General features: G+C 38.7%; 1 protein-coding gene across 3 annotated transcripts in view; it reads left to right on the plus strand.

The window, feature by feature from the left end:
* The first annotated feature begins 656 nt into the window (after positions 1–656).
* NOX1 (NADPH oxidase 1) overlaps positions 657–26485 on the plus strand; it is a 28508-nt gene continuing 2679 nt past the window's right edge. Inside the window, exons 1-12 of one of the 3 annotated variants that reach the window (XM_057718561.1) lie at positions 657–701; positions 4092–4187; positions 7785–7895; positions 8141–8225; positions 8562–8707; positions 8803–8984; positions 9073–9205; positions 23323–23415; positions 24128–24363; positions 24578–24740; positions 25168–25314; positions 25514–25638. In XM_057718561.1, coding sequence (XP_057574544.1) covers positions 657–701; positions 4092–4187; positions 7785–7895; positions 8141–8225; positions 8562–8707; positions 8803–8984; positions 9073–9205; positions 23323–23415; positions 24128–24363; positions 24578–24740; positions 25168–25314; positions 25514–25638 — 1562 coding nt within the window. The remainder of the gene's footprint in view (positions 702–4091; positions 4188–7784; positions 7896–8140; positions 8226–8561; positions 8708–8802; positions 8985–9072; positions 9206–23322; positions 23416–24127; positions 24364–24577; positions 24741–25167; positions 25315–25513; positions 25639–26485) is intronic. The other 2 variants (XM_057718563.1, XM_057718562.1) reach the window with 2 other exon arrangements.

Consider the following 26485-nt stretch of genomic DNA (forward strand, 5'->3'; position numbering starts at 1 on the left):
AGATGTGCGTTTATACCTGCTAAATTTCCTTTTACTCTTTGTGGCCATTCTTTTCACTTAACCTTCCAATTGGTCAAGCGCTCCCCAGAGCAAGATCTTCTTCCAGGAGAATTGGTAAACGAAGTTTCTGAGCTAGCCAGGCTGAGATCCAAATTGCAGTGGGCAGATGCACCAGCTCTTTTTGAAAGCCCACCTTAAAGCAGCTTCCTTAACATGCTTGCATTCTGCCCTGCTTTTCCTGAGGTCATCTGTTTATAGCCTCAGCCTAAAATCTTCCTTATGAGAAACCTTAGAAAATGTCTTATCAAGGAAGAAGGTGCCTTACATTGTCATGTTGATAAGTTGATGGGAGAGAATATTCTCACCCAACAAGTTTGTTACTTCCTGAAGGGATAAAACCCCACCAGGGAAAACCCCTGTGGTACTTATAGGTAGGGCTGGTCTACCAAAGCTGATAACATAGTTCCGGCCAGAGGAGGAAGGCAGAGTGCATTTATTCATTCCTGACATCTTTGAGGGTAGGTGTGCCTCTTTCACAATTTAAAGATTCACAGACCCTGAGCTGGACAGTGGTGCCAACCCTGAAGAACCTTTCCAGAATCCAAGTTGCTGAATCTTCCCTGGTCTCTACAGAGGCTCCAAACCACCTTTTGACAATGGGAAACTGGATAGTTAACAATTGGTTCTCAGTTTTGTTTCTGGTAAGTGATGTTTCACTTTCTATAATTACTCTCAGAGTAAGGAGACTTTATGTTTGTTAACATTTGTAAAGTTACTTGAAAGGGAAAGATTCCATGCCAATAGTGAGCTCATCAAGGCCAGTTATAAGTTGAAAGGTCCAACTCTAGGGTTACATATATATGTTTTATATACTTTTCTGTGTATGATGCATTTCAGCATTTTAAAAAAGGAAAAAAAGTCCAACTCCAGAAACTGATTGGTAAAGAGACAAAAATATAGACCACAAGTATTTGGAATTTCAATCTATTTTCATTTTTTGTCTTTCTTTTTCTCTCCCATTTCACTTCTAACTACTGCCATGGAGCATTCACTTCTCTCCATTCTTCCTATAGTGCTCACATCAAGAAATCATAAAATCATTGAATGTTTGCGATAGAAGTGATCTTAGAGATTATGGCCCTCTGCTGTCCACTAGAAATATAATGTGAAGTCACATATGTAATTTTAAAATTGTCTAATACCTAGACAATTGAAAAAGGTAAGAAGAAATAGGTGAAATTAACGTCTAGTAATATATCTTGTTTAACCCAATATATCAAAAATGTTATCCTTTTAACATGTAATCATTGTGAAAATATTAGAGATAATTTATATTCTTTTATTTTTACTAAGTTTTTGAAATCCAATGTGTATTTTATACTTACAGCACATCTCAACTAAAACTAGCCATATTTCACGTGCTTAGTAGCCACATGTGGTTAGTTATGGCTTTGCGTAGTGCAGAGAAACCAACTCTTTGATTTTACAAGAGAAAATAAGACCCAGACATTACACAGTGAATTGATTGCAGAGCCACCACTCAAATCCAGCTCCACAGGGTTCAAGCCAGAACTCCTTTACCACACCACATATGCACAATCCCCTTCTCTTAACACACTCACTGAACTCTAATTTCAGTTCTGCTATTAATTAAGTGACCTTGATCAAATTATTTATCCTCTCTAGACTTCAGATCACCTGTATATGTATGGGGGAAATTAATGAAAACTAGATTAGATATAAATATAAGTGTGTTTCTAGCGCTAAAATCCTCTGCACTTTTTTATCCCTGTCTTAGCTCTTGCTTGAAGAGTTCATCACCCCTGGTGGTGGTGATGATTTAAGTAGCTTTGAATTTCCAGTTTGTACCAATCTTGCTGGCAGGCTCAGACTTCTTGTTATCTCTGACATATACTCCTTTGCACTATTTTTTTTTTCATAAATTTATTTATTTATTTATTGGCTGTGTTGGGTCTTCGTTGCTGCACATGGGCTTTCTTTAGTTGCTGCGAGCAGGGGCTGCTCTTCATTGTGGTGCGCAGGCTCCTCATTGTAGTGGCTTCTCTTGTTGTGGAGCACAGGCTCTAGGCGCATGGACTTCAATAGTTGCGGCACACGGGCTCAATAGTTGTGGCTCAGGGGCGCTAGAGCACAGGCTCAGTAGTTGTGGCACACGGGCTTAGTTGCTCCGCGGCATGTGGAATCTTCCCGGAGCAGGGCTTGAACCTGTGTCTCCCGCATTGGCAGGCGGATTCTTAACCACTGCGCCACCTAGGAAGTCCTACACTATTTTTTTAATGAAAAATAAATCACCCCCAAAATATTTTTACTCTTCCTTCCTGTCAGGTCTTCTACTCTACTTTCTTTTCCATTCATAGTGGAGGAAATTATAGTCAAGGTTGGGAATGGAATTCCTTACTCTCAGATGTCACTGTATTTCATCATTCATCTTATTTACAGTTGATGATGGACTGACACAGAGTTCTTTGCCTCTGTTTCTTTCTCAGATTCTGAAATATTTCTGCTCCATCTAAATAAGCTTCTCTCTTTTGTCTTCTGAACTCTTGAAGTGTCTGTGGCTTTCACCTCTCTATTTCCATTAAGATCAAAGGATCTCTGGAAGACACACAACTCTGGAAAGGATTGTGAAGGAATAAATTGATGGGTAAATCCAGCCTGATGATGACACACCCAGAATTTATTGAGCTTCTACAATGCACCAAGCATTGTATTAATCACTTCACATGCATTATTTCATGTAAGCTTCACAGCATTGCTATGGGGTAGATGTTGTTATTATCCTCATTTTATAGGTGAAGCAACTGAGGTTCAGAAAAGTTAAATCACAGATCTAAGATTACAGAGCTAGAAAGTGGTGGGGCAAGAACTTGAGCCCAAGAAGTTTGACTCCAATATCACACTTTGAATCGCTATGTTATAATGCTAGAGGTGTGTGAGTGATCCGGATCTAGGGAAACTGAATGGGCCATGTTTTAGGCTAAAGCCCTCTACCTGTGGGGCTGAGATGGTTCTGGACCACCCTGGGGCCATGGATATATATTTGAGGCATTCCAGTGCCCTAGAGTCCTGATCAATTACAGACTAGTACCTCCAAGCTTGGGCTAAAGCCCAGTTGGTTGTTCTCCAAGGCAATTGGTGATAGGTTCCAAATTTCCCCCTTTGCCAATGTAGAGACAGATCTTGGGACAGACAAAAGAAGTCTTAAGCGCTCAAATGAGTCCAAAGCAATGATAGATTAATTTGAAAACAAATCACAATCTAAAAACAGGAAAGTGTATTTCAGAGTATAATTAAAGAGGCAGGCCCATCTGGAATGGCTTAGTTCCTTCAGATGAGTATTGTTACAGACATTAAAACTTTTTGTTTCTTTAGAAATCAATTTATTCGCTTACTGCCATATTTTAGGTGCAATAGTTTGAATTCTCCAGGCCAGAAGTTGGCAAATGTTTTCTGTAAAGGGCTAGGTAGTACATATTTTAGGCTTTGCAGGCCATATGTTCTCTGTCACAACTACTCAACACTTTCACTGAATCACAAAAGCAGTTATAAACAATACAGAAATAAGTAGGTGTGGCTACGTTCCAATACCACTGTATTTATAGATACTAAAATTTTAATTTCATATAATTTTCACATCATGAAATACATTCTTCTTTTGATTTTTTCCACCAATATAAAAATGTGAAAACAACAAAATATAAAAACCATTTGTAGCTTGTAGGCTGTACAAAACAGGTGGTGAGCCTTGATTTGCTGACCTGGTCATTAGTATCGAATGCATGTCCTGAAGTCCTAACTCACTCTCAGAGTAAGTTTACTCATTTAAAATGAAAACATATATGGGAATTCCCTGGTGGTCCAGTGGTTAGGACTCTGCACTTCCACTGCAAGGGACATGGGTTTGATCCCTCATTGGGGAACTAAGATCCCACATGCCATGTGGTGTGCACCCCCCGCAAAATGGAAACAAACACAAAATAGCCAAATGGCGACACTATATTCTACCCCTTATCTACTCTTTCCCATACCCAAATTTCACTTTATTCCTTGCTTGATTTTTCTTCCTCTAGGTTGCTTGGTTAGGCCTGAATGTTTTCCTGTTTGTGCATGCCTTCCTGTCATTTGAGAAGGCCAACAAGTACTACTACACAAGACAAATCCTGGGGGTGAGTATCACAGTTGTGATATGGGGAATCTCTGTTTTTTCTTATCTGACCCTGGCTCCTTTGAGACTCAATACCCTAATTTCCCCTAGGGTTAGGGTTGCCAGAAAAAAAATACAGGATGCCCAGGTAAATTTGAATTCCAAAAATATAACAAATCATTTTTGGGGGTATAAGTTATTCCAAATATTGCATGAGACGGGCATATCAGAAAAGTATTCATTTTTTAAAATCTGAAGTTCAAATTTAGCTGGGCATCCTATATTTTTGTTCTCTAAATCTGACAGCCCTATGCAGCGCACACTCCCTGGAACCAATCATGAAAACACACAGTAAAGAAATATTGAGCAATTTTCAAATTCGTTTCTATAGAAATTCAGATGTTCTATAGGGTATGAGGGGAAGGCTAACTGGGCAGTGTCCCTACTTCAACCAAAGCAGCCTTTATCTATCTTATGGATTCCTGCTTATGATTTTAAGAAAGAGTTTGGTTGAAAAAACATAAATGAACAACTTGAAAACCATTGCTATGGACTGACCTCACAGAAAAATACTTATCAAACAAGAAGGATACTTGGGGTGGGGGTTTTTGTGGAGTGGGTGCTGTTGCCAAATTCAAGGCCTGTAGAAAGGTGGGGTCCGGTCAGAGTAACAGAATGGAGAAGGCTGGGGAAGGAGCAGATCAAGGACAGAAGAGGAAGGGTGGAGGGTGGGTATGGCATGTTGGTGTGGAGGTGAATAGGAAGAATCGTGGAGGTGAGAATGGTTCTCTCAGGGGCTCATCAATCTGGCCACTGCCTGATTTTGAAAAAAAAACAAATTTTACTGCTAACTCTCATCAGTTATTTAGTAACAGGTAAGGGATTTGGAGAAATCACTCTCATCTTGATAGTGCCTTTATTCATTAGCTTTCCACAGACTCACCCAATGTACATGTTTAAAGACAGCTTGTCCTTTTTAAAAATCCTTCTTTTCTCTTCATAATCAAAAGATTCATGTTGAGATCACAACTAATTTGAATGTTCTGTTCAGGACTTATTTTACCCTGCTATTTTCCATTTTAAATGTTGGTCCTTGATCCTTCTTTGGAAACTATAACTCCAAAGGAAGTGTTAATTTGTTTTAAAAATAGCTTTTCATTAAGAGAATGATGCAATAAATGTGACTAGTTATTAAGAGCTGAATTGCTTTATGTCCAAAAAGTCAGCAGCAGAAAAATGAATCATGCTGATATCCTGTGGACACTTCATTTTTAAAAATCCTCTCTGTAAAAAATTAACTATAAATAATGCAGCTTTCAAGGAGATCAAATGATACAGATGTGTAGGAGTAAAATGTGAAAATCGCCCTCCAATCACATTCCAAGGTGATAACCCTTGTTAATAGTTCAGCTTGTATGTCTATAAAGACACACCGATGTAGGCTCACAAATGCATCAGACATATAGGTTTTGTTTTTGTTTTTGACGTAGGTACTATTTATATTCACTTTTTTATTCCTATATACAGTAAAACTTACTTTTTTATGTACCCTTCATTGAGTTTTGATAAACACATTCAGTAGGACATTTTTAAAAATTTTAACCAAAAAAAAAGGATAGCATTGTAGATATTGGCTGGAAATTTCTTCCTACACTTAGTGTATCTCAGACATCTTTCCATGTATGTATATAACCAGTGATGAGCTGGAACCAGCTCATACCAGCTTGCAGTAGCCAGTTATGTGCATCTCTTCCCAACCCGGCATTCAGTGGTGTTCAATGACATCACTTTGGTACCTTGAAATCTGTCATGGTGGGAGTATTTACATCATGTAAATTGGCAAATGCCGGAAATCAAGAATATACCTTCCCTTGAAAGCTGATTGTGCAGCATTTACCAGCCTTACACCACTGCGTAGAGATAGCTCTCATCCTTTTAAGAACATAACAGTCCATGGCATTAATGTGCCATAATTTATTTAATCATTCCAGAGCATATTTCTGAAATTTATGCTTCCTCTAGGAGAATACAGAGCTATTTAATTCAGAGGAAGGAGTTTAAATCCATAGTAAATGAGGCATTAATCACGGCTGCAATTAAATCAAAACATCAGTTAGTGTTGGTGTTGAAAAGTGAACATAAATTGAGGTATTTCAGTGTGCTGCAACAGGGAAAAAAGATTTGCTCTGAAAAGAATTCATCCCATACAGATAGCTTCCACAGAATATGGAGCTGTGAAATTGTAGTCCTATATTTTTCAATTCACTTGTCAATTTTAGCTTTAAGGAACCTCCGTGATTCAAATAAGCAAGCAGTGGGAACCAATGTGGAAATGCAGGATCTTTGAGAGAGTCAGATAAAATTTACTTAGAAATAGAACAGGCTGTCTCTACCAAAAACAGTTGGAGTGTGACTCAGCAGAGGGAGAAAACACAGGTCATGTGGAAGAGTCAGAAATGGAAAACAGTAGGGCAGCTCGTGTTCACTGCACTGCCTGACATTTTAAGCCATTATGGATGGTAGGCAGATCTTGACCTGGCTTGTTAAACCAATGTCACATTGTCCTGGGTTTAGGTTGTACAGAAAAATAGTTTTTGTGTGGAAAAGATTTTTAGAAAAAGGCTGAGAAATTGTTAACTCTATCTCATACTCTTCCTTTCAGCAAGTCATTGACAGGCACACATGTGAGGCTAGCCAGTCAGCTGAAGTGCAACAAAAATTGCATGGCTGCTGCCACCACCTTCGCTGCTGCTACAAAATTGTCACACTTCATTGTCTGCAGTCCCAAGTACATGGAGCTGACTCAGAGACCAGTTGTACAGTTGAGGAGAGAAGTTGGAATTAGCTGCCATGGAGTTGAACATATTCTGTCCACCTATACCTAATCAAGAGTGTTTCTGGGCTCAATACTTCTTTGAAGCACTGATTCCTTGTCTCCTTTTCTAGCAGCTTCTACTGTTGGATCAGATTGATCTTGATGTATCAATATGCTGCCTGGCACCCAAGGAAATCAGTTTGAAATTCTGTTTTTAGAAGTTCTCCCTTCTCAAATACCTACTTAACTTTATAATTTTCGCTCTGAGGGGTTCATTCGTTTTGCCTGTTTTATTCAATTATTAAAGAGATCTTAAGTATAAATGGTTAACTTTTTATTGTTTTTATTACATGATTATTACTTGCTTATAATTGCAACAGTAGAAAATATAGAAAAGAGAGAAAATAGTTACCATCTGTAATTATAACTCAAAATACCTACACATTATTCAAAATGCAAATAAAATATATATGATCTTAAAGATTGTTTTACAAATGACCATCGAAAATCATAATTGAGTACATTAGACAAAAATCCTCATTGCAAAGTACTACATTCATAGAATTTGTTAACATGAAATCATTAAATCCTATTCTCTTTCATATTGATAAATGTATAGTCAAACATTTCCAAACCACTGTCATGAGGATTTCTCAATTCAATATTAAGTTCAGCAAATTTTCTGTCATTTGTAAACGGAGAGTTTGGACTGATTGTCCAGGTCTCAGACAAGTGGACTGGGCCCGTGCTCACCTGCTAGAGGAGGAGATGAAGCATGATGGTTTCTTCTCTGCTCTGTTCTAGTCTGCGTTGGCCTGGGCCCGAGCCTCTGCTCGCTGCTTGAATTTCAACAGCATGCTGATCCTGCTTCCTGTGTGTCGAAATTTGCTGTCCTTCCTGAGAGGCACCTGCTCAGTGAGTCCTAACCACTTGTAGGTCAACTTTCACATTAAAGACAAGAGACTCTGGACATGTCAGTAGAACAGCTCAACACCAAGCCGCTAGGAATGGAAGCCAGAGGTCTCCTTTGGTAACCAAGGGGGTGAGCAAGTGGGTGGGTCTATGTAAGACATGCTCCATGTAAGACATGTTGGTTATGGGTTAGTGAATTTCATAAAGCTGCCTGGATACACCTGATCTTGATCATTTTACATTTGTAGTTTTGTAGGAGCACCCTGAGAAAGCAACTGGATCACAACCTCACCTTCCACAAGCTGCTGGCATATATGATCTGCCTACACACAGGTAACTGGGCAAACGATGAAACTGCAGGCTCCCGGACATTCAGAATTTAGTTTCATTCATCCGTGTGTATTAACATTCAAAATATATTTATCGAACAGTGGTACTATTTGCCAGGCACTGTTCTAGACCTGTTTTCATGGAATTTACATTCTATTCCTTTGGGGACAGAGTGAGTATAAAAAAGATCTTGAATCTCTCTGTAATCATTATTGGGCCCCTTCTGTGGACTCACCATTCTGCTTGGCACTATATATAGGATTCTCCTTTTCTAGTGGGCTATGCCTACCATGATGTTTCTGAGACATCTCTCACATTCCTTTCCATCTTTCTGTTTAGCTATTCACATCATCGCACATCTGTTTAACTTTGAACGATATAGCAGAAGCCGACAGGCCACAGATGGATCCCTTGCTTCTGTTCTCTCCAATCTGTCTCATCAAGAGAAAGATTCTTGGCTAAATCCCATCCAATCCCCAAACACGGTGAGTTGACTCAAGGGCAAAGCTCATGCTCCTGGCATGGTGGGCATGGTGTCCTTGGTGGACATTGTGTCAGGCTGAAATTTCTCCTTTCATAGACAGTGGAGTATGTGACATTCACTAGCATTGCTGGTCTCACTGGAGTAATCATCACCATAGCGCTGGTCCTCATGGTGACTTCAGCTATGGAATTTATCCGGAGGAGTTATTTTGAGGTCTTCTGGTATACACATCATATTTTTATCATCTACTTCATTGGCTTAGGGATTCATGGCCTTGGGTAAGGTCCTCAAACTCCGATTTTTCATGCCCCAGTTCCTGACCTTGCAAAATTCTTTGCCACATATTGTCTTTTTTGTCTGTCTCAGTGGAATTGTCCGGGGTCAAACAGAAAAGAGCATGGATAAGAATCATCCTCACAAGTGTGCAGAGTTTTACGAGAAGTGGGATGATCCTGACTCCCACTGCAAGCCTCCCCAGTTTGAAGGGCTCCCCCCTGAGGTAAGAACAGGACAAGGATAGTAGATTCCTGTTAGGAGCTGTTATTGTTATTATTACTCTTCTTATTATAACCATTATTAGCTCAGCCTGGTGCTGGCTCTTATGGAGGACGTATGATGTACGTTATTCATCTTATGACTGAAGGCTTGTACCCTTTGACCAGCATCTCCCCATTTCCCCCACCTTCCAGCCCCTTACTATGTTTCTGAGTTCAACTTTTTTCTTATTTTTTAAATTGAAGTATAATTGACTTACAATATTATATTAGTTTCAAGTGTACAACAGAGTGATTTGGTATTTTTATACATTATAAAATGATCACCATAAGTTGCCATCTGTTATGATACAAAGTTATTAAAATATTATTGACTATATTCCGCATGCTGTATATTACATCCCTGTGACTTATTTTATAACTGGAAGTTTGTACCTTTTAATCTCTCTTACCTATTTCACTCATTTCCCACCCCCGCCATCTCCCCTCTGGCACCACCAGTCTCTTCTCTGTATCCATGAGTCTGTTTCTGTTTTGTTATGTTTGTTCATTTGTTTTGTTTTCTAGATTCCACATGTAAGTGAAATCATGCAGTATTTGTCTTTGACTTATTGCACTTTGCATAATACCCTCAGGGTTCATGTTGTTGAAAATAGCAAGATTTCGTTCTTTTTTATGGCTGAGTAGTATTCTATTATATATGTACATATATACTATTCATTTATATATATAAAATATTCATTTATGTATATATAAAATCACATCTTCTTTATCCATTCACCTATCAGTGGACATTTAGGTTGCTTCCATGTCTTGGTTATTGCAAATAATGATGCAATGAACATAGAGGTGCATATATCTTTTCAAATTAGTGTTTTTGTTTACTTTGGAAAAATACAATTGACCCTTGAACAACTCAGGGGTTAGGAGTGACAATCCCTGGGAAGTCAAAAATCTGCATATAACTTTACAGTTGGCCCTTTGTATCCATGGGTTGGCATCAGCAGACTCAACCAACCACAGATCTTATAGTACTGTAGTATGTATTTATTGAAAAAAATCTGCATGTAAATGGACACGTGCAGTTCAAACCCATGTTGTTCAAGGGTAAACCGTACCCAGAAGTGGAATTGCTAGCTCCTATGATAGTTCTATTTTTAAATTTTTGAGGAACTACCATATTGTTTTACATAACTGCAGCCAGCACCAATTTACACTTCCTTCAGCAGTGCACAAGGATTCCCTTTTCTCCACATTCTCACCAACACTTGTTGTTTGTTGTCTTTTTTATAGTAGCCATCCTGACAAGTGTGAGGTGATATCTCATTGTGGTTTTGATTTGCATTTCCCTGATGATTTAGTGATATTGCACATGCTTTCATGTATCTATTGGCCATCAATATGTCTTTTTTTTAAAAAAAAATGTCTATTCCGGTTCTCTGCCCATTTTTTAATTGGGTTGTTTGCTTGTTTGATGTTGAGTTATACAAATTCTTTGTATATTTTGGATATTAACCCTTTATTGAATATATAGTTTGAAAATATCTTCTCCCATTCAGTAGACTTTTTTGTTTTGTTGATAGTTTCCTTCACTGTGCAAAAGCTTTGTATTTGATATAGTCCCATTTGGGTTTTTTTTGCCTTTGTTTCCCTTGCCTAAGGAGACATACCAAAAAAATATTGCTAAGACTGATGTCAAAGAGCATACTCCCTGTTTTCCTCTAGGAATTTTATGGTTTCAGGTCTTACATTGAAGTCTTTAATTCATTTTGAGTTTATTTTTATTTATAGTGTAAGAGAGTAATCCAATTTGATTCTTTTGCATGTAACTGTCCAGTTTTCCCAACACCATTTATTGGGGAGGCTGTCTTTTCCTCATTGTATGATCTTGCCTCCTCTGTCGTAGATTAATTGACCATCTAAATGTGGGTTTATTTCTGCTCCAGTGACCTATGTGTCTGTTTTTTGTGCCAGTATCATACTGTTTTGATCACTGTAGCTTTGTAGTGTAGTTTGAAATGCAGGAGCTCTAGCTTTGTTCTTTCTCATGACTGTTTTGGCTATCCAGAGTCTTTTGTGTTTCAATACACATTTTAGAATTATTTGTTCTAGTTCTGTGAAAAATGCCATTAGTATTTTGGTAGGGATTGCATTGAATCTGTAGATTGAGTCTGTAAATTGCCTTGGGTAGTATGTCATTTTAGCGATAATAATTCTTCCAGTCCATGAGCACAGTATAGCTTCCCATGTATTGTGTCCTCTTCAATTTCTTTCACCAATGTCTTATAGTTTTCCAAGTGTAGGTTTTTATACCTCTTTGGTTAGATTTATTCCTAGGTGTTTTATTCTTTTTGATGCCACTGTAAATGGGATTGTTTTCTTCATTTCTCTCTTTGATAGTTCATTTTTAGTGTATGGAAACACAACAGATTTCTGTATATTAATTTTGTACCCTGAAACTTTACTCAATTCATTTATTAATTCTAACAGTTTTTTGGTGGTGTCTTTAGAGTTTTATATATATATATATATAAAATATTATGTCATCTACAAACAGTGACAGTTTTACTTCTTTCTTTCCAATTTGGATTCCTTTTATTTATTTTTCTTGTCTACTTGGCTAACACTTCGAATACTATGTTGAATAAAAGTGATGAGAGTGGGCATCCTCATCTTGTTCCTGATCTTAGAGAAAATACTTTTAGGTTTTCACCAGTGAGTATGATGTTGGCTGTAGATTTGTCATATATGGCATTCATTTTGTTGAACTATGTTCCCTCTATACTCATTTTGTTAAGAGTTTTTATCATAAATGGATCTTGAATTTTTTATCAAAAGCTTTTTTGTATCTATTGAGATGATCATATAATTTTTATTTTTCAGTTTTCTAATGTGGTGTATCACATTGATTGATTTGTGGTTATGGAACCATTCTTGCATCCCTGGAGTGAGTCCCACTTGACTATGGTGTATGATCCTTTTAATGTACTGTTGAATTCTGTTTGCTAATATTTTATTGAGAATTTTTGCATGTATGTTCATCAGTGATAATGGCCTGTAACTTTCTTTTTTGTGTGCTTTCTGGTTTTAGTATTAGGGTCATGCTGGCCTTACAGAATCCATTCAGAATTGTTCCTTCTTCTGTGACATTTTGGAATAATTTGGGAAGGGTAGGTGCTAACTCTTCTTCAGGTGTTTAGTAGAATTCAGCTACGAAGCTGTCTAGTCCTAGACTTTTGCTTGTTTGGAGTTTTTTTTTTTTTATTATTATTACTGATTCAATTTCATAACTTCCAATCAGTCTGTTCATATTTTCTATTTCTTCCCAATTCAGTCCTGGGACATTGTATGTTTCTAGAAATTTATCCATTTCTTCTAGATTGTCCATTTTATTAGCATATAATAATTTTTGTAGTAATCTCATGATCCTTTATATTTTTATGGTGTCAGTTGTAACTTTTCTTCTTTCATTTCTGATTTCATTTACCTAGGCCCATTCTCTTTTTTTCTTAATGTGTGTGGTTAAAGGTTTATCAGTTTTGTTTATCTGTTCAAAGAACCAGCTCTTAGTTTCATGATTTTTTTTTTCAGTTTCTATTTCGTTTGTTTCCACTCTGATCTTTACTAGTGCAGAGCTCTTTTAGCTTTTGCATGACTGTAAAACTTTTTATCTCTTCCTTAAATCTGAATGATAGCCTTGTCAGGTAGAGTATTCTTGGTTGTAGGTTTTTCCCTTTTATCACATTTAAATATATAGTGCCACTTGATTCTGGCCTGCAAGGTTTCCGCTAAGATGTTAGCTGCTGACTTAAGGAAGTTCCCTTGTACATAGCTAGTTCCTTCTCTCTTGCTTCTTTTAAGATTCTCTCTTTATCTTTAATTTTGCCATGTTAATGATAATATGTCTTGGTGTGGACGTCTTTGAGTTCATCTTGTTTGGAACTCTCTGTGCCTCCTGGACCTGGATGTCTGCTTCCTTCCCCAGGTTAAGGAAGTTTTCAGCTATTATTTTTTCAAATAAATTCTCTTCCCTTTTCTCTCTCTCTTCTTCTCTGAGACCCCTATAATGCAAACATTAGCAGGCTTGACATTTGTCCCAGAAGTCTCTTAAGCTCTCCTCATTTTTTAAATTCTTATAGGCTTTTTAATATACATACATATTGAGACATATGGATCTAGTTTTTTGTTGTTTATAATAATGGTACAATTCTGTAGTACTTGTTTGATTCCTGATTTTCAAGGAAACCGTATATCTTAAGCATTTTTTCAGGTCAATATAGATTTATATCATATTTTTCTCCTCATTTTTTAAAATTCTTTTTTCTGTTTAGCTTCAGTGATTCTCATTACTCTGTCTTCCAGTGTGCTGATCTGTTCCTCTGTAGATCTAACAGTAGATTGGATCACCTAATCTATTGTTGATTTCTTCTGGTGTATTTTTTATTTCATTTATTTTATTTCAGCTCAGTTTGGTTCTTCTTTATATTTTCCAACTCTGTTAAAACTTCTCGGTGTTCATTTTTTCTTTTCCCAAGTTTGTTGAGCATATTTATGATCAATACCTTGAACTCTTTTTTAAAATTAATTAATTAATTAAATTTATTTTTGGCTGTATTGGGTCTTCATTGCTGCACATGGGCTTTCTCTAATTGCTGCGAGTGGGGGCTGCTCTTCATTGTGGTGTGCAGGCTTCTCAGTGCAGTGGCTTCTCTAGTTAGGGAGCATGGGCTCTAGGTGCGTGAGCTTCAGTAGTTGTGGCACGTGGGCTCAGTAGTTGTGGTGTACGGGTTTAGTTGCTCTGCGGCATGTGGGATCTTCCCGGACCACAGATTGAACACACGTCCCCTGCATAGGCAGGTGGATTCCTAACCACTGAGCCACTAGGGAAGTCCCTACCTTGAACTCTTTATCAGGTAGATTACTTATCTCCACTTTGCCTAGTTCTTCTGGGGTTTTTTTTGTTCATTTATCTGGAACATATGTCTCTGTCTCCTCATTTTGCTTAACTCTCTGTGTTTATTTCTATGTATTAGGTAGGTCAGTTACATTTCCTGATCTTGGAGAAGTGGCCTTATGTAGGATACATCCTATGGGGCCAAGTAGCACACTCGCCTCTGATCACCAGAGCTATATGCTGTATGGGTGCCCCCTATGTGAGCTGCATGGGCTTTTCTGTTGTGATGAGGCTGACTACCATGGGCATATTGGTAAGCATGACTGGCCTCTGGCCCAGTTGGCTGCCAGGCCCTGCATCTTGTGGTGGCTGCCAACCTGCTGGGTGGCTGGGTCCCTGTGTGGCTGTCTTCACAGTCCAGGGGTCCTAGGGCTGGTGCCAGCTTGCTGTTATTGGGGCCATGTCCCAGTGTGACTGTCTGTGCATCTGGGGAGGGGGAGGGCTCCAGTGCCAGCTCACTGGTGGGTGGGTAAGCTCCCAGCACTAATAGGCTAGAGGGAGGACTCCAAAATGGTACTTGCCAACACCAGTGTCTTCATGGTAGAGTGAACTCCCCCAAATGGCTGTCACTAGTATCTACATCCCAGAGGCTGGGCTCCAATGACCTCCTGCCTCTCCAGGAGGCTCTCCAAGATCAGCAGGTAGTCTGACCCAGGCTCCTTGAAAATTACTGCTTCTGTGCTGTGTGTAGGAGCATGTGAGGTTTTGTATACACTCTTTAAGACTGGAGACTCTATTTCTCACAGCCCTCTGAGCCTCCCCAAAGTAAGCCCCAGTGGCCTTCAAAGCTAAAAAATCTAGGTGCTTGTGAAAGACCCGAGGGCAGGGAGCCCAATGTGGGGCTAAGACCCCTCCTTCCTTGAGGAGAACTTCTGCAATTGTAATCATTCTCCCATTTGTGGGTCACCCCCCTGGGGGTATGAGTCTTGACTATAACATGACTTCACCCCTGCTACCCAACTTGTTTTGGTTATTTCTTTATATTTTTAATTGTGGAAAATCTTTTCTGCTGGTCTTCAGGTCATTGTCATAGATAGTTGCTCTGTAAATATTTGTAATGATGTGCCTATGGGAGGAGGTGAGCTCAGGGTTTTCCTACTCCACCATTTTGGCCACAGCCTGCTGCCTTGTAATTTCATAAAATGCCAACAAGAACCCTGTGAAGGAAGGTCCTCTCCTCAATCTCTGGATGGAGAACCTGAGGCTCAGGGAGTTTAGTGCCCTATTTTGCCATATGTCATTGACAGAGGCCAAACTGGAAGTCCCCTCAATATTTTTTAAACCATCTTTGAAGTTGGCTTTCTTTGATGTTGTAAGAACATGCTTGAAAATTATTGTTTGGTGGTGGATGATCAATTGGCTGGGTTCCAGGGAACTTAAGTTGTGCCTCAAGGTAATTACCATGGATATTACACTTTTCCTTTGCTTGCTCACGAACTATGCCAGATTGAGGAAGAAATGGAAGGGAAAGGTTGACTTCTGCTATCTTAAAGTGTTCTGAGGATGATTAAAGTTTTTAAATCATAGGCAGAATTAAGAGAAATAGTTCAGCCCTCATGTAGAAAGGGAAAAATGTTTTTTGAAAATCCCCTAAAGTTGACATTTCAAATCAGTTGTGAAAAAAGATACATTATTCAATAATTTTCTTTAGGATAATAAGATAGCCATCTAGGAAAAAAAGCTGTCTCTTCATTCCACACTTTCCAGTAAAATATGGTCAAAGTTGCATAGATTAAGGATCTAAATGTTGAAAAAAAAAGAAATCATAAAAGCACCCTAAGACCACATGGGAATTATATATATATAATTTTTATGGCAAAAAAAACCCCATCATAAATAGAGACAGGTAACAAATTACTGAGGAGGAAAATTATTTACAGTTCACAGACCATGAATTAATTTCCTCATATACAAATATAGAAATCAACAAGAAAAAGCCTAACAACCTGATCTAAAAAAAAAAAAAAAGATACAGAAGATACGAACAGAGTGATCACAGAAATAAACCTAACAGATTAGGAAAGATCAAAGAGTTTGCTCAAGTGCTGTGTTAGTAATGCTCTCAAGCATTGCTGGTGAGCATGTAAATCCATACAGCTGCTTGTAAGCGTAATTTGACAGTATTTATCAAGCTTTAAAATTCTACTTCCAGAAGTTTACTCTGAAATATGCTTGCATATTTTATTTATTTATTTATTTTTTATTTTTTTATTTTTTTGGGGGTACACCAGGTTCAATCATCTGTTTTTATACACATATCCCCGTATTCCCTCCCTTCCTTGACTCCCCCACCTCGAGTCCCCCCCACCCTCCCTGCCCCAGTCCTCTAAGGCATCTTCCATCCTCGAGTTGGACTCCCTTTGTTATACAACAACTTCCCACTGACTATGCTTGCATATTTTAAATTGTTAAATTACATGTATTGGGTTATTCATTATAGCATTGCTTGATAGAACAAAAGATTGGAAATAAGTGCCCATCAGGAGACTAGTTAAATTATAGGACTTTCCTACAATGGCATACTCAGTAGCCATTGAAAAGAAAAAGATAGCTTTATAGATATGAATATGGACCAGTCTCTAAGATGTTAAATGAAAAAAAAAGGTGGGGAAGTGTGTATGGTCTGCTACCATTTGTAATTAATGTAATATTATCACTTAAATGCATATTCTCCAAAAGGATTCACAAAATAATAATATTGACTGCCTGGGGGAGCTGAGGGCAGCAGTGGAAGGGAGATTTACTTTTTATTGTATACCCTTTTGTACTTCTGAATTTTGTGACGTACGTGTATTACCTCTTTTAAAAATAATTTTAAAAGGACATACTGGCATATGTTAATAGCATATTTCATTTCTAAAGTCAGTGGAACTTGTAGGCTATGACCAGACACTTTTTATATTATTTGACCAGTAGACAAGAGGTCCTTAAAGAAAGGAAGCTATAAAGCTTGACTATTCCTTTACTGGCTAAGGCAGTTAATCTAAGCCCCTGTCTTACCTTGCACATCAACTTCTATCCCTTTTCCATTTATTACCTGAGGTAAAGGTATAGTTGGCCTATTTGGAGGTATACTTAGAACTCAGGGGTTGCTTTGATTAGTTATGTAATACCGCAGGGAGAGAATACCAGTTTTGCCATCTGTTTGAATGTATTGGTTTGCTTCTCCCATAAACACACACAAAAATACTCTTTCCACATTCTCTCCATTTAAAAATTATAAAAATAATACATGTTTATTGCAGAAAGTTTGGAAAAGAGAGAAAAATATTTAGAAGAAAATAAAAATTTCACAGAATTTTACCACCTAGTCTATATCATGGATCCTTTCCTATATTGTCAAATATTCTTTTGAAACTTTTTTTTTTTTTTTTTTGCTGCACCACACAGCCTGCGGGATCTTAGTTCCCCGAGCAGGGATTTAACCCGTGCCCCCTGCAGTGGAAGCACAGAGTCCTAAGTGTTGGACAACCAGGGAATTCCCTGAAGCATTTTCTTTAAAAATGCCATAAGGTATACCATTTTTGTCATTTTTTTCTATATGGTCATTTTTTTCCCCAAGAGCTTTTATTGAGATACAATTGACATACAATAAACTGCATATATTTGAAGCATACAATTTGATATTATTTTCTTATTAGTATTGTATATATGGCAATCCCAGTCTCCCAATTCATCTCACCCCAATCCCCACCCAATTCCCCGACTTGGTGTCCATATGTTTGTTCTCTACATCTGTGTCTCTGTTTCTGCCTTGCAAACTGGTTGGTCTGTACCATTTCTCTAGATTCTGCATATATGCATTACTATACAATATTTGTTTTTCTCTTTCTGACTTCCTGCACTCTGTATGACACTCTCTAGGTCCACCCATGTCTCTACAAATGTCCCAATTTCATTCCTTTTTACGGCTGAGTAATATTCCATTATATATATCTTTATCCATTCAACTGTTGATGGACGTTTAGGTTGCTTCCATGGTGTGGCTATTGTAAATAGTGCTGCAGTGTACATTGGGGTGCATGTGCTTTTTTTTTTAAGAACTTTTATTGAGATACAGTTAACAGACAATAAACAGCATATATTTAGAGTGTACAATTTGGTATCCCAATCTCCCAATTCATTCCCTCCCAACCCTCCCCACTTTCCCCACTTGGTGTTCATATGTTTGTTCTCTACATCTGGGTCTCTATTTCTGCCTTGCATTTCCTCTTTCAGAGTTGTTAGCATTTACCTTATGTATTGAGGTGCTCCTATATTGGGTGCATATGTATTTATACTTGTTATCTCCTCTTCTTGGAATGATCCCTTGATCTTTATGTAATGTCCTTTCTTGTCTCTTGTAACATTTTTTATTTTAAAGTCTATTTTATCTGATATGAGTATCGCTACTCCGGCTTTATTTTGATTTCCATTTGCAAGGAATATCTTTTTCCATCCCCTCACTTTCTGTCTGTATGTGTCCCTAGGTCTGAAATGGGTCTCTTGTAGACAACATGTATATGGGTCTTGTTTTTGTATCCATTCAGCCAGTCTGTGTCTTTTGGTTGGGGCATTTAGTCCATTTACATTCAAGGTAATTATCGATATGCATGTTCCTATTACCATTTTCGTAACTGTTTTGTTTTTGTTTCTGTAGGTCCTTTTCTTCTCTTATGTTTCCCGCTTAGAGAAGTCCCTTTAGCATTTGTTGTAGGGCTGGTTTGGTGGTGCTGAATTCTCTTAGCTGTTGCTTGTCTGGAAAGCTTTTGATTTCTCCATCAAATCTGAATGAGATCCTTGCTGGGTAGAGTATTCTTGGTTGTAGGTTCTTCCCTTTCATCACTTGAAATATATCATGCCACTCCCTTCTGGCTTGCAGAGTTTCTGCTGAGAAATCAGCTGTTAACCTGATGGGAGTTCCCTTGTATGTTATTTGTCGTTTTTCCCTGGTTGCTTTTAATAAATTTGCTCTGTCTTTAATTTTTGTCAATTTGACTACTATATGTCTTGGCATGTTTCTCCTTGGGTTTACCCTGTCTGGGACTCTCTGTACTTCCTGGACTTGGGTAGCTATTTCCTTTCCCATGTGAGGGAAGTTTTCAACTATAATCTCTTCCAATATTTTCTTGGGTCCTTTTTTCTCTCTCTTCTCCTTCTGGGACCCCTATAATGCGAATGTTGGTGTGTTTAACATTGTCCCAGAGGTCTCTTAGGCTGTCTTCAGTTCTTTTCATTCTTTTTCCTTTTTATTCTTTTCCACATGAGTGATTTTCACCATTCTGTCTTCCAGGTCACTTATTCGCCTTTCTGCCTCAGTTAATCTGCTATCAGTTCCTTCTAGTGTATTTTTCATTTCAGTTATTGTGTTGCATATCTCTGTTTGTTTGCTCTTTAATTCTTCTAGGTCTTTGGTAAACATTTTGATCTTTGCATCCAGTCTTTTTTCAAAGTCCTGTATCATCTTCACCATCATTATTCTGAATTCTTTTTCTGGAAGTGTGGCTATCTCCTCTTCATTTAGTTGCTTTTCTGGGGTTTTATCCTGTCCCTTCATCTGGTATACAGAGTCCTCTGCTTTTTCATTTTCTCTATCTTTCTGTGGCTGTAGTTTTCAGTTCCACAAAACGAAATACAGCTGATACTGCTTGATACTGTTGTCTGCCCTCTTGTGGAGGGAGCTATCTAGGAGGCTCGTGGGTGCTTCCTAAATGGAGGGACTGATGGTGAGTAGGGCTGGGTGGGCAGAGCTCAGTAAGACTTTAGTCTGATTTGGTGGGTGGAGCTCAGTAAAACTTTAATCTGCTCGTCTGCCAATGGGTGGGGCTGTGTTGGTCGTTTGGCCTGAGGCCACCTAGCACTGGAGCCCACAGGCTCTTTGGTGGGGCTAATGGTGGACTCTGGGAGGGCTCACGCCAATGAGCACTTCGCAGAATCCCTGCCGCCAGTACCCCTGTCTCCTCGGTGAGCCACAGCTGCCCCCCACCTCTGCAGGCAACCCTCCAACACCAGCAGGTAGGTCTGGTTCAGTCTCCTATGGGGTCACTGCTCCTTCCCCCTGGGTCCTGGTGAGCACACTTTTTTGTGTGTGTGCCCTCCAAGAGTGGAGTCTCTGTTTCTCCCAGTCCTTTGGAGGTCCTGAAATCAAATCCCTCTGGCTTTCAAAGTCTGATTCTCTGGGGATTCCTCCTCCCATTGCTGGACTCCTGGGTTGGGAAGCCTGACATGGGGCTCAGAACCCTCAATTTAGTGGGTGGACTTCTGTGATATAACTGTTCTCCAGTTTGTGAGTCACCCACCCAGCATTTATGGGATTTGATTTTAATGCGATCGCGCCCCTCCTACCGTCTCATTGCGGCTTCTCCTTTGTCTCTGGATGTGGGGTGTCTTTTTTTGGTGAGTTCCAGTGTCTTTCTGTTGATGATTGTTTAGCAGTTAGTTGTAATTCTGGTGCTCTTACAAGAGGGAGTGAGTGCATGTCCTCCTACTCCGCCATCTTGATCCTATCTCTGCATGTGTCTTTTTGAATTATGGTTTTCTCTGGGTATATGCCTGGTAGTAGGATTGCTGGATCATATGGTAATTCTATTTTTAGTTTTTCAGGGAACCTCCGACTATTCTCCATAGTGGCTGTATCAATTTACTTTCCCACCAGCAGTGCAAGAGGGTTCCCTTTTCTCCACACCCTCTCCAGCATTTACTGTTTGTAGATCTTCTGATGATGCCCATTCTAAGCGGTGTGAGGTGATACCTCATTGTAGTTTTGATTTGCATTTCTCTAATAATTAGTGATGTTGAGCAGCTTTTCATGGCCATCTGTATGTCTTCTTTGGAGAAATGCCTATTTAGGTCTGCCCATTTTTTGATTGGGTTTTTTGTTTTTTTGATATTCAGCTGCATTAACTTTTTTTATATTTTGGAGATTAATCCTCTGTTGATTCATTTGCAAATATTTTCTCCCATTCCGAGGGTTGTCTCTTCATCTTGTTTATAGTTTCCTTTGCTATGCAAAAGCTTTTAAGTTTCATTAGGTCCCACTTATTTATTTTTGTTTTTATTTCCATTACTCTTGGAGGTGGGTCAAAAAAAGATCTTGCTGTGATTTATGTCACAGACTGTTCTTCCTATGTTTTCCTCTAGGAGTTTTATAGTGTCTGGCCTTACATTTAGGTCTTTGATCCATTTTGAGTTTATTTTTGTGTATGGTGTTAGGAAGTGTTCTAATTTCATTCTCTTATATGTAGCTGTCCAGTTTTCCCAGCACCATTTATTGAGGAGACTGTTACATCGTCATTTTTAATGACATTGAGGGTATTATGCTAAGTGAAATGTCAGACAGAAAAAGAAAAATGCTGTATGATCTCACTTGTATGTGAACTCTAAAAAAAAAAAAAAAGCTCATAGATACAGAGAACAGATTGGTGGTTGCCAGAGGCAGTGTTTGGGGAGTGGTCAAAATGGGTGAAGGTAGTGAAAAGGTACAAACTTCCAGTTATAAAGTAAGTCCTGAGGATGTAATGTTCAGCGTGGTGACTATAATTAATAATACTGTACTGCATATTTGAAAGGTGCTGAGAAAGTAGATCTTAAAATTGCTCATCACAAGAAAAAAAATTTTTTGTAACCATGCATGGTGAGAAAGGTTAACTAGATGTATTGTGGTGATCATTTTGCAATACTGTATACACAAATATTGAATCATTATGTTGTGTACATGAAACTAATATGTTGTATGTCAATTATATCTCAATACAAAAACTAAATAAAAATTAAGAAAAGACAGTTTGGTATTGGCCAAAAATATCTGTATGATATGCCATTTTTGTCATTTTTTTCTTAGTAAATAAGGGGTCATAACTATACTCATATACTTTGTGCACACCTTAATTATTCCTTTATGCTCCATTTCCTAGAAGTAAAATTCCTGTGTCAAAGAGAAGGAATGTTTTCAAGGCTGTTGAGATGTGTTGCAAAATTGCTCTCTGGGAAAAGGCTACTTATTTGTACTCCCCCCAGGTACACATGTGAATGTGTGTATTTCCCTGCATCCAAGCTAATGGTGGGCATTATTGTTTAAAGCTGTTTTCCAATTTGAGAGGCTAAAATGTTATTTTGTTATAATATTCATTTTCTCTGATTACTTTCAAAGCTAACATTTTTTTTGCCACATTTTAAAATTTATTTACTTACTTTTGGCCACACCCCACGGCATGAGCAACTTCCCTGACCAGGGATGGAACCCATGCCCCCTGCATTGGAAGCTTGGAGTCCTAACCACTGGACCACCAGGGAAGTCCTAGCCACTTCTTAAATATATTTTTTCATGTCTTCTGAATTCAGCTGGGGATTTTTTCCAAATAAGAAGTAGCATCAAATTGTATTACGCCCACTCTCAGATGTACTGGCCTCATCCCTGCCCCTTTCCTCCCCAGAGACACCCAAGGAAGTATCTTGCCTGAAACAGCATAAGAAACCTCATTCCACACAGTTCCAGTGTATTGTGCTTGAACAATTGGGCAAAAAACAACATGACTTAGCATTGCTAGGAAATACATTTTTAGTAGCTCCTGTTCATATGGAAGCAACCTGCTGCCTTTGAGATCTCAGGGATAGAAAGGCTGCTTTAAAAAAAGTAAACAAGATTAAAAGTGTGTTACTATGTTAGATGTTTTGAACACCTGAGAAAAGTGGTGATGCATGAATACCAAGTTTTATATATTGTTCTTACCAATAGTGTCAGCCACACACTTTCCCTTTTCTGTTTGTTTTATTTTTAATCATCTGCTTCTATTTCACATCTGCCTTCTCTGTTGGTTTTTCAGATTGGACAAGTTGTCCTGGAAGATAGTCTTAGATTCTTAAAATTAAATTTAAATATAATTTAAGAATATATATAATATATATTATTACCATGTAGTTTATTTCTGTGCTTTTCTCTTGCTTCCTTGTGAGATGTGTAAAGGTTCAGGAAATGATCTGCTTTATGAGTAACAGATTAGCAAACAAAACCATTGTGGGTTACTCCTTTCCATTTCCGTCTTCAAGCTTTGGTGAAATTAGTGGCTTAATAATGATACACGTCAGAGAATTCAACAAATATTTATTGAATGAAGGAATGAATTGCTACACAAATAAATCTTAGAGAAGAGATTAGCGTGTAACCTCACTTTTTATTATCTCTATGTGCAGTCTTGGAAGTGGATCCTTGCACCAGTCATTCTTTACATCTTTGAGAGGATCCTCCGATTTTTTCGTTCCCAGCAGAAGGTTGTGATTACCAAGGTGAAGAATATGTACTTTTTTCTTGCTCTGCTAAGAGTTCTGTTCTTCTTGATTATAGAAATAAATTGCCATATTGTCACCTTGATGGGAATGAAAAAGGACTTGAGTGCAATATATTTGAGTTCCTCCAGTGCTGGACAGAACTGGAAACAGAGGTTTGGCAGAAGTCATCAGCATGTGTCTATGGCAGAAGCTGCAAACAGGCGGTCTGCACCATCTCTAGCCGACAGATATATTTTGTTTGGCCCACACACTGATTGTTTAGAAGTCGACTTGGTTGCTAACATTTAGAAATCTGGATGGAGGCCTTCACATTAAAAAACGGCGTTTCATGTTGCTTTTCCAGCCTACCCAGTTACAGCACAGGGAATTATATTCAATATCTTGTAATAACCTATAATGGAATATAATCTGAAAAAAATAACTGAATCACACTGCTTTACCCCTGAAACTAACACAATGTTGTAAATCAATTATGCTTCAGTTTTTAAAACTGGCATTTCCAGCTTCTCCTGAAGAATCAGGCAACATGATAATGCTGAGTCTCAGCTCCGTAGTGTTGTCTGGACTTGGTAACTGCTGCCCCCTTTAGAAAGGACTTGTGTTCGCAATTTACCGCCATCACTAGACCTCCAGCTTTACTCATTTACTATCTGCCTGCCCCTGTCGCCATTTGAATTTGCCTCCTTTGGCCTCTGTGCTTCATTCATAGGTTGTCATGCACCCATCCAAAGTTTTGGAATTGCAGATGCATAAGCATGGCTTCAGCATGGAAGTGGGACAGTATATTTTTGTTAATTGCCCCTCAATCTCTTACCTGGAGTGGCATCCCTTTACCCTGACCTCTGCTCCAGAGGAAGATTTCTTCTCCATTCATATCCGAGCAGCGGGGGACTGGACAGAAAATCTCATAAGGGCTTTTGAACAACAGCATTCGCCAGTTCCCAGGTAGGTCCTTAAGAGCAGCAGAGACCCAGACCAGAACGCAGACAGGCAGAAAAGCAAAGCAATTCCTCACTGAACCGTAAGTCTGGTATAATGGAATATGATTAAAATAAACAGGCAGCAATCAGCTGTGGAACAACTATGCCTCTGGGAGCATTTTTGAGGTTGCAGGTGGAGGTGAGATTTCACTTGCCCATTGTTTTCTGCCTTCTGCCAGGATCGAGGTGGATGGCCCCTTTGGCACTGTCAGTGAGGATGTTTTCCAGTATGAAGTGGCTGTGTTGGTCGGAGCAGGAATTGGGGTCACCCCCTTTGCTTCCATCTTGAAATCCATCTGGTACAAATTCCGGAATGCAGATCACAACCTCAAAACACAAACGGTACACTCCTGAATACCACTTTTCAACTGGTCTGGGCCTGAGAGGTCCATTGCTTTCATGGGCTAAGCTCTTTACAATTAGTAAGAGAGTAACCCCTCCCTGGAGTTATGAGAGTGAGTGATCACTTCTCCCTGGCAAGGCATCCACTTCTATAGACTTACTATCATAAGAACTGGGTCTTCATTTTCAATTGGAGTTTAAAATCACCTTGAACCAAAGCTGACGTTGGAGTTCTCTTTCCATAAGGGAAGTTGTCAGGACTCTGGACATTAACGCCACCTGAAGTTTGCTGCTCTGTAGAGGTGATTTTTTCAGGTCACTCTTAGACTTGATCAACAAATACAGTGTATATGGACATAATTATATCACCATAGTGCACATTGTAAAGGGCACATAATAAGGCTATATTCTCTTTTGCTGATTCCAGATTTATTTCTACTGGATCTGCAGGGAGACAGGTGCCTTTGCTTGGTTCAATGACCTATTGGCTTCCCTGGAACAGGAGATGGAAGAATCAGGCAAAGTGGGTTTTCTAAACTACCGTCTCTTCCTCACGGGATGGGACCGCAACTTCGTGAGTTCAAACAACACACTAACTCCCATGTTAGATGCAAGATGAATGTCAGACGAAACATAACGCATGCCGATTAGAAATAATCATTTCTTATGATTTCCTACCTGCTCTCACCTTCACACCCAAGTTTAAAAGTGACTGAAGGAAGAAGCAGCTATCAGGACCTGCTTTTCCTAACTTCCTATTTCTCTGACTCCAGGCTGGTCATGCAGCATTAAACTTTGACAAGGCCACTGACATCCTGACAGGTCTGAAACAGAAAACCTTTTTTGGGAGACCTATGTGGGGCAATGAGTTTTCTACAATAGCTACCACCCACCCCAAGTAAGTGTATTCTCCTCTAGTTAGTTGATTTTGCAGAATTAGGTTTAGGAAAAGTATTACAGCATGTTGAACACTCTTGGGAAAAGATCTCTGGGGCCAAAACTATTTGCACCAATCTTAGATTCTTGCTTAAAAGTGAGGAAATTTCACCTGTGGTTTCAGCCAAATAAGGATCTTGATCTTGTAATTGATGAGAAGACATTTGCTGTCCCCACCTGCATTCAGTGAGGCAGAGACTCAGTTCTGGTTGTATTACCAAACAAAATAGAGAACTGGAACAATTCAAATGCATTGTTTTGGGCCAAAGCAATTCAGAGGAAAAAGAACAAAGCTGGAGGCATAACCCTCCCAGACTTTAGATAATACGACAAAGCTACAGTAATCAAAATAGTTTGGTATTGACACAAAAACAGATATATAAATCAGTGGAACAGAATAGAGAGCCCAGAAATAAACCCACACACTTACAATCAATTAATCTTCAACAAAGGAGGCAAGAATATACAATGGAGAAAAGACGGTCTTTTCAGCAAGTGGTGTTGGGAAAGCTGGACAGCCTCATGTAAATCAATAAAGTTAGAACACTCCCTCATACTCCACACAAAAATAAACTCAAAATGGCTTAAAGACTTAAAGATAAGACATGACACCATAAAACTCCTAGAAGAGGACCTAGGCAAAACATTCTCAGACATAAATTGTAGTAATATTTTCTTAGATCGGTCTCCCAAGGCAAAAGAAATAAAAGCAAAAATAAACAAACGGAGACCTAACGAAACTTAAAAGCTTTTGCACAGCAAAGGAAACCATGAACAATATGAAAAGACAACCTACAGATTGGGAGAAA

This window comes from Hippopotamus amphibius, chromosome X (genome assembly GCF_030028045.1).
Source record: "Hippopotamus amphibius kiboko isolate mHipAmp2 chromosome X, mHipAmp2.hap2, whole genome shotgun sequence".
Classification (NCBI taxonomy): Eukaryota; Metazoa; Chordata; class Mammalia; order Artiodactyla; family Hippopotamidae; genus Hippopotamus; species Hippopotamus amphibius.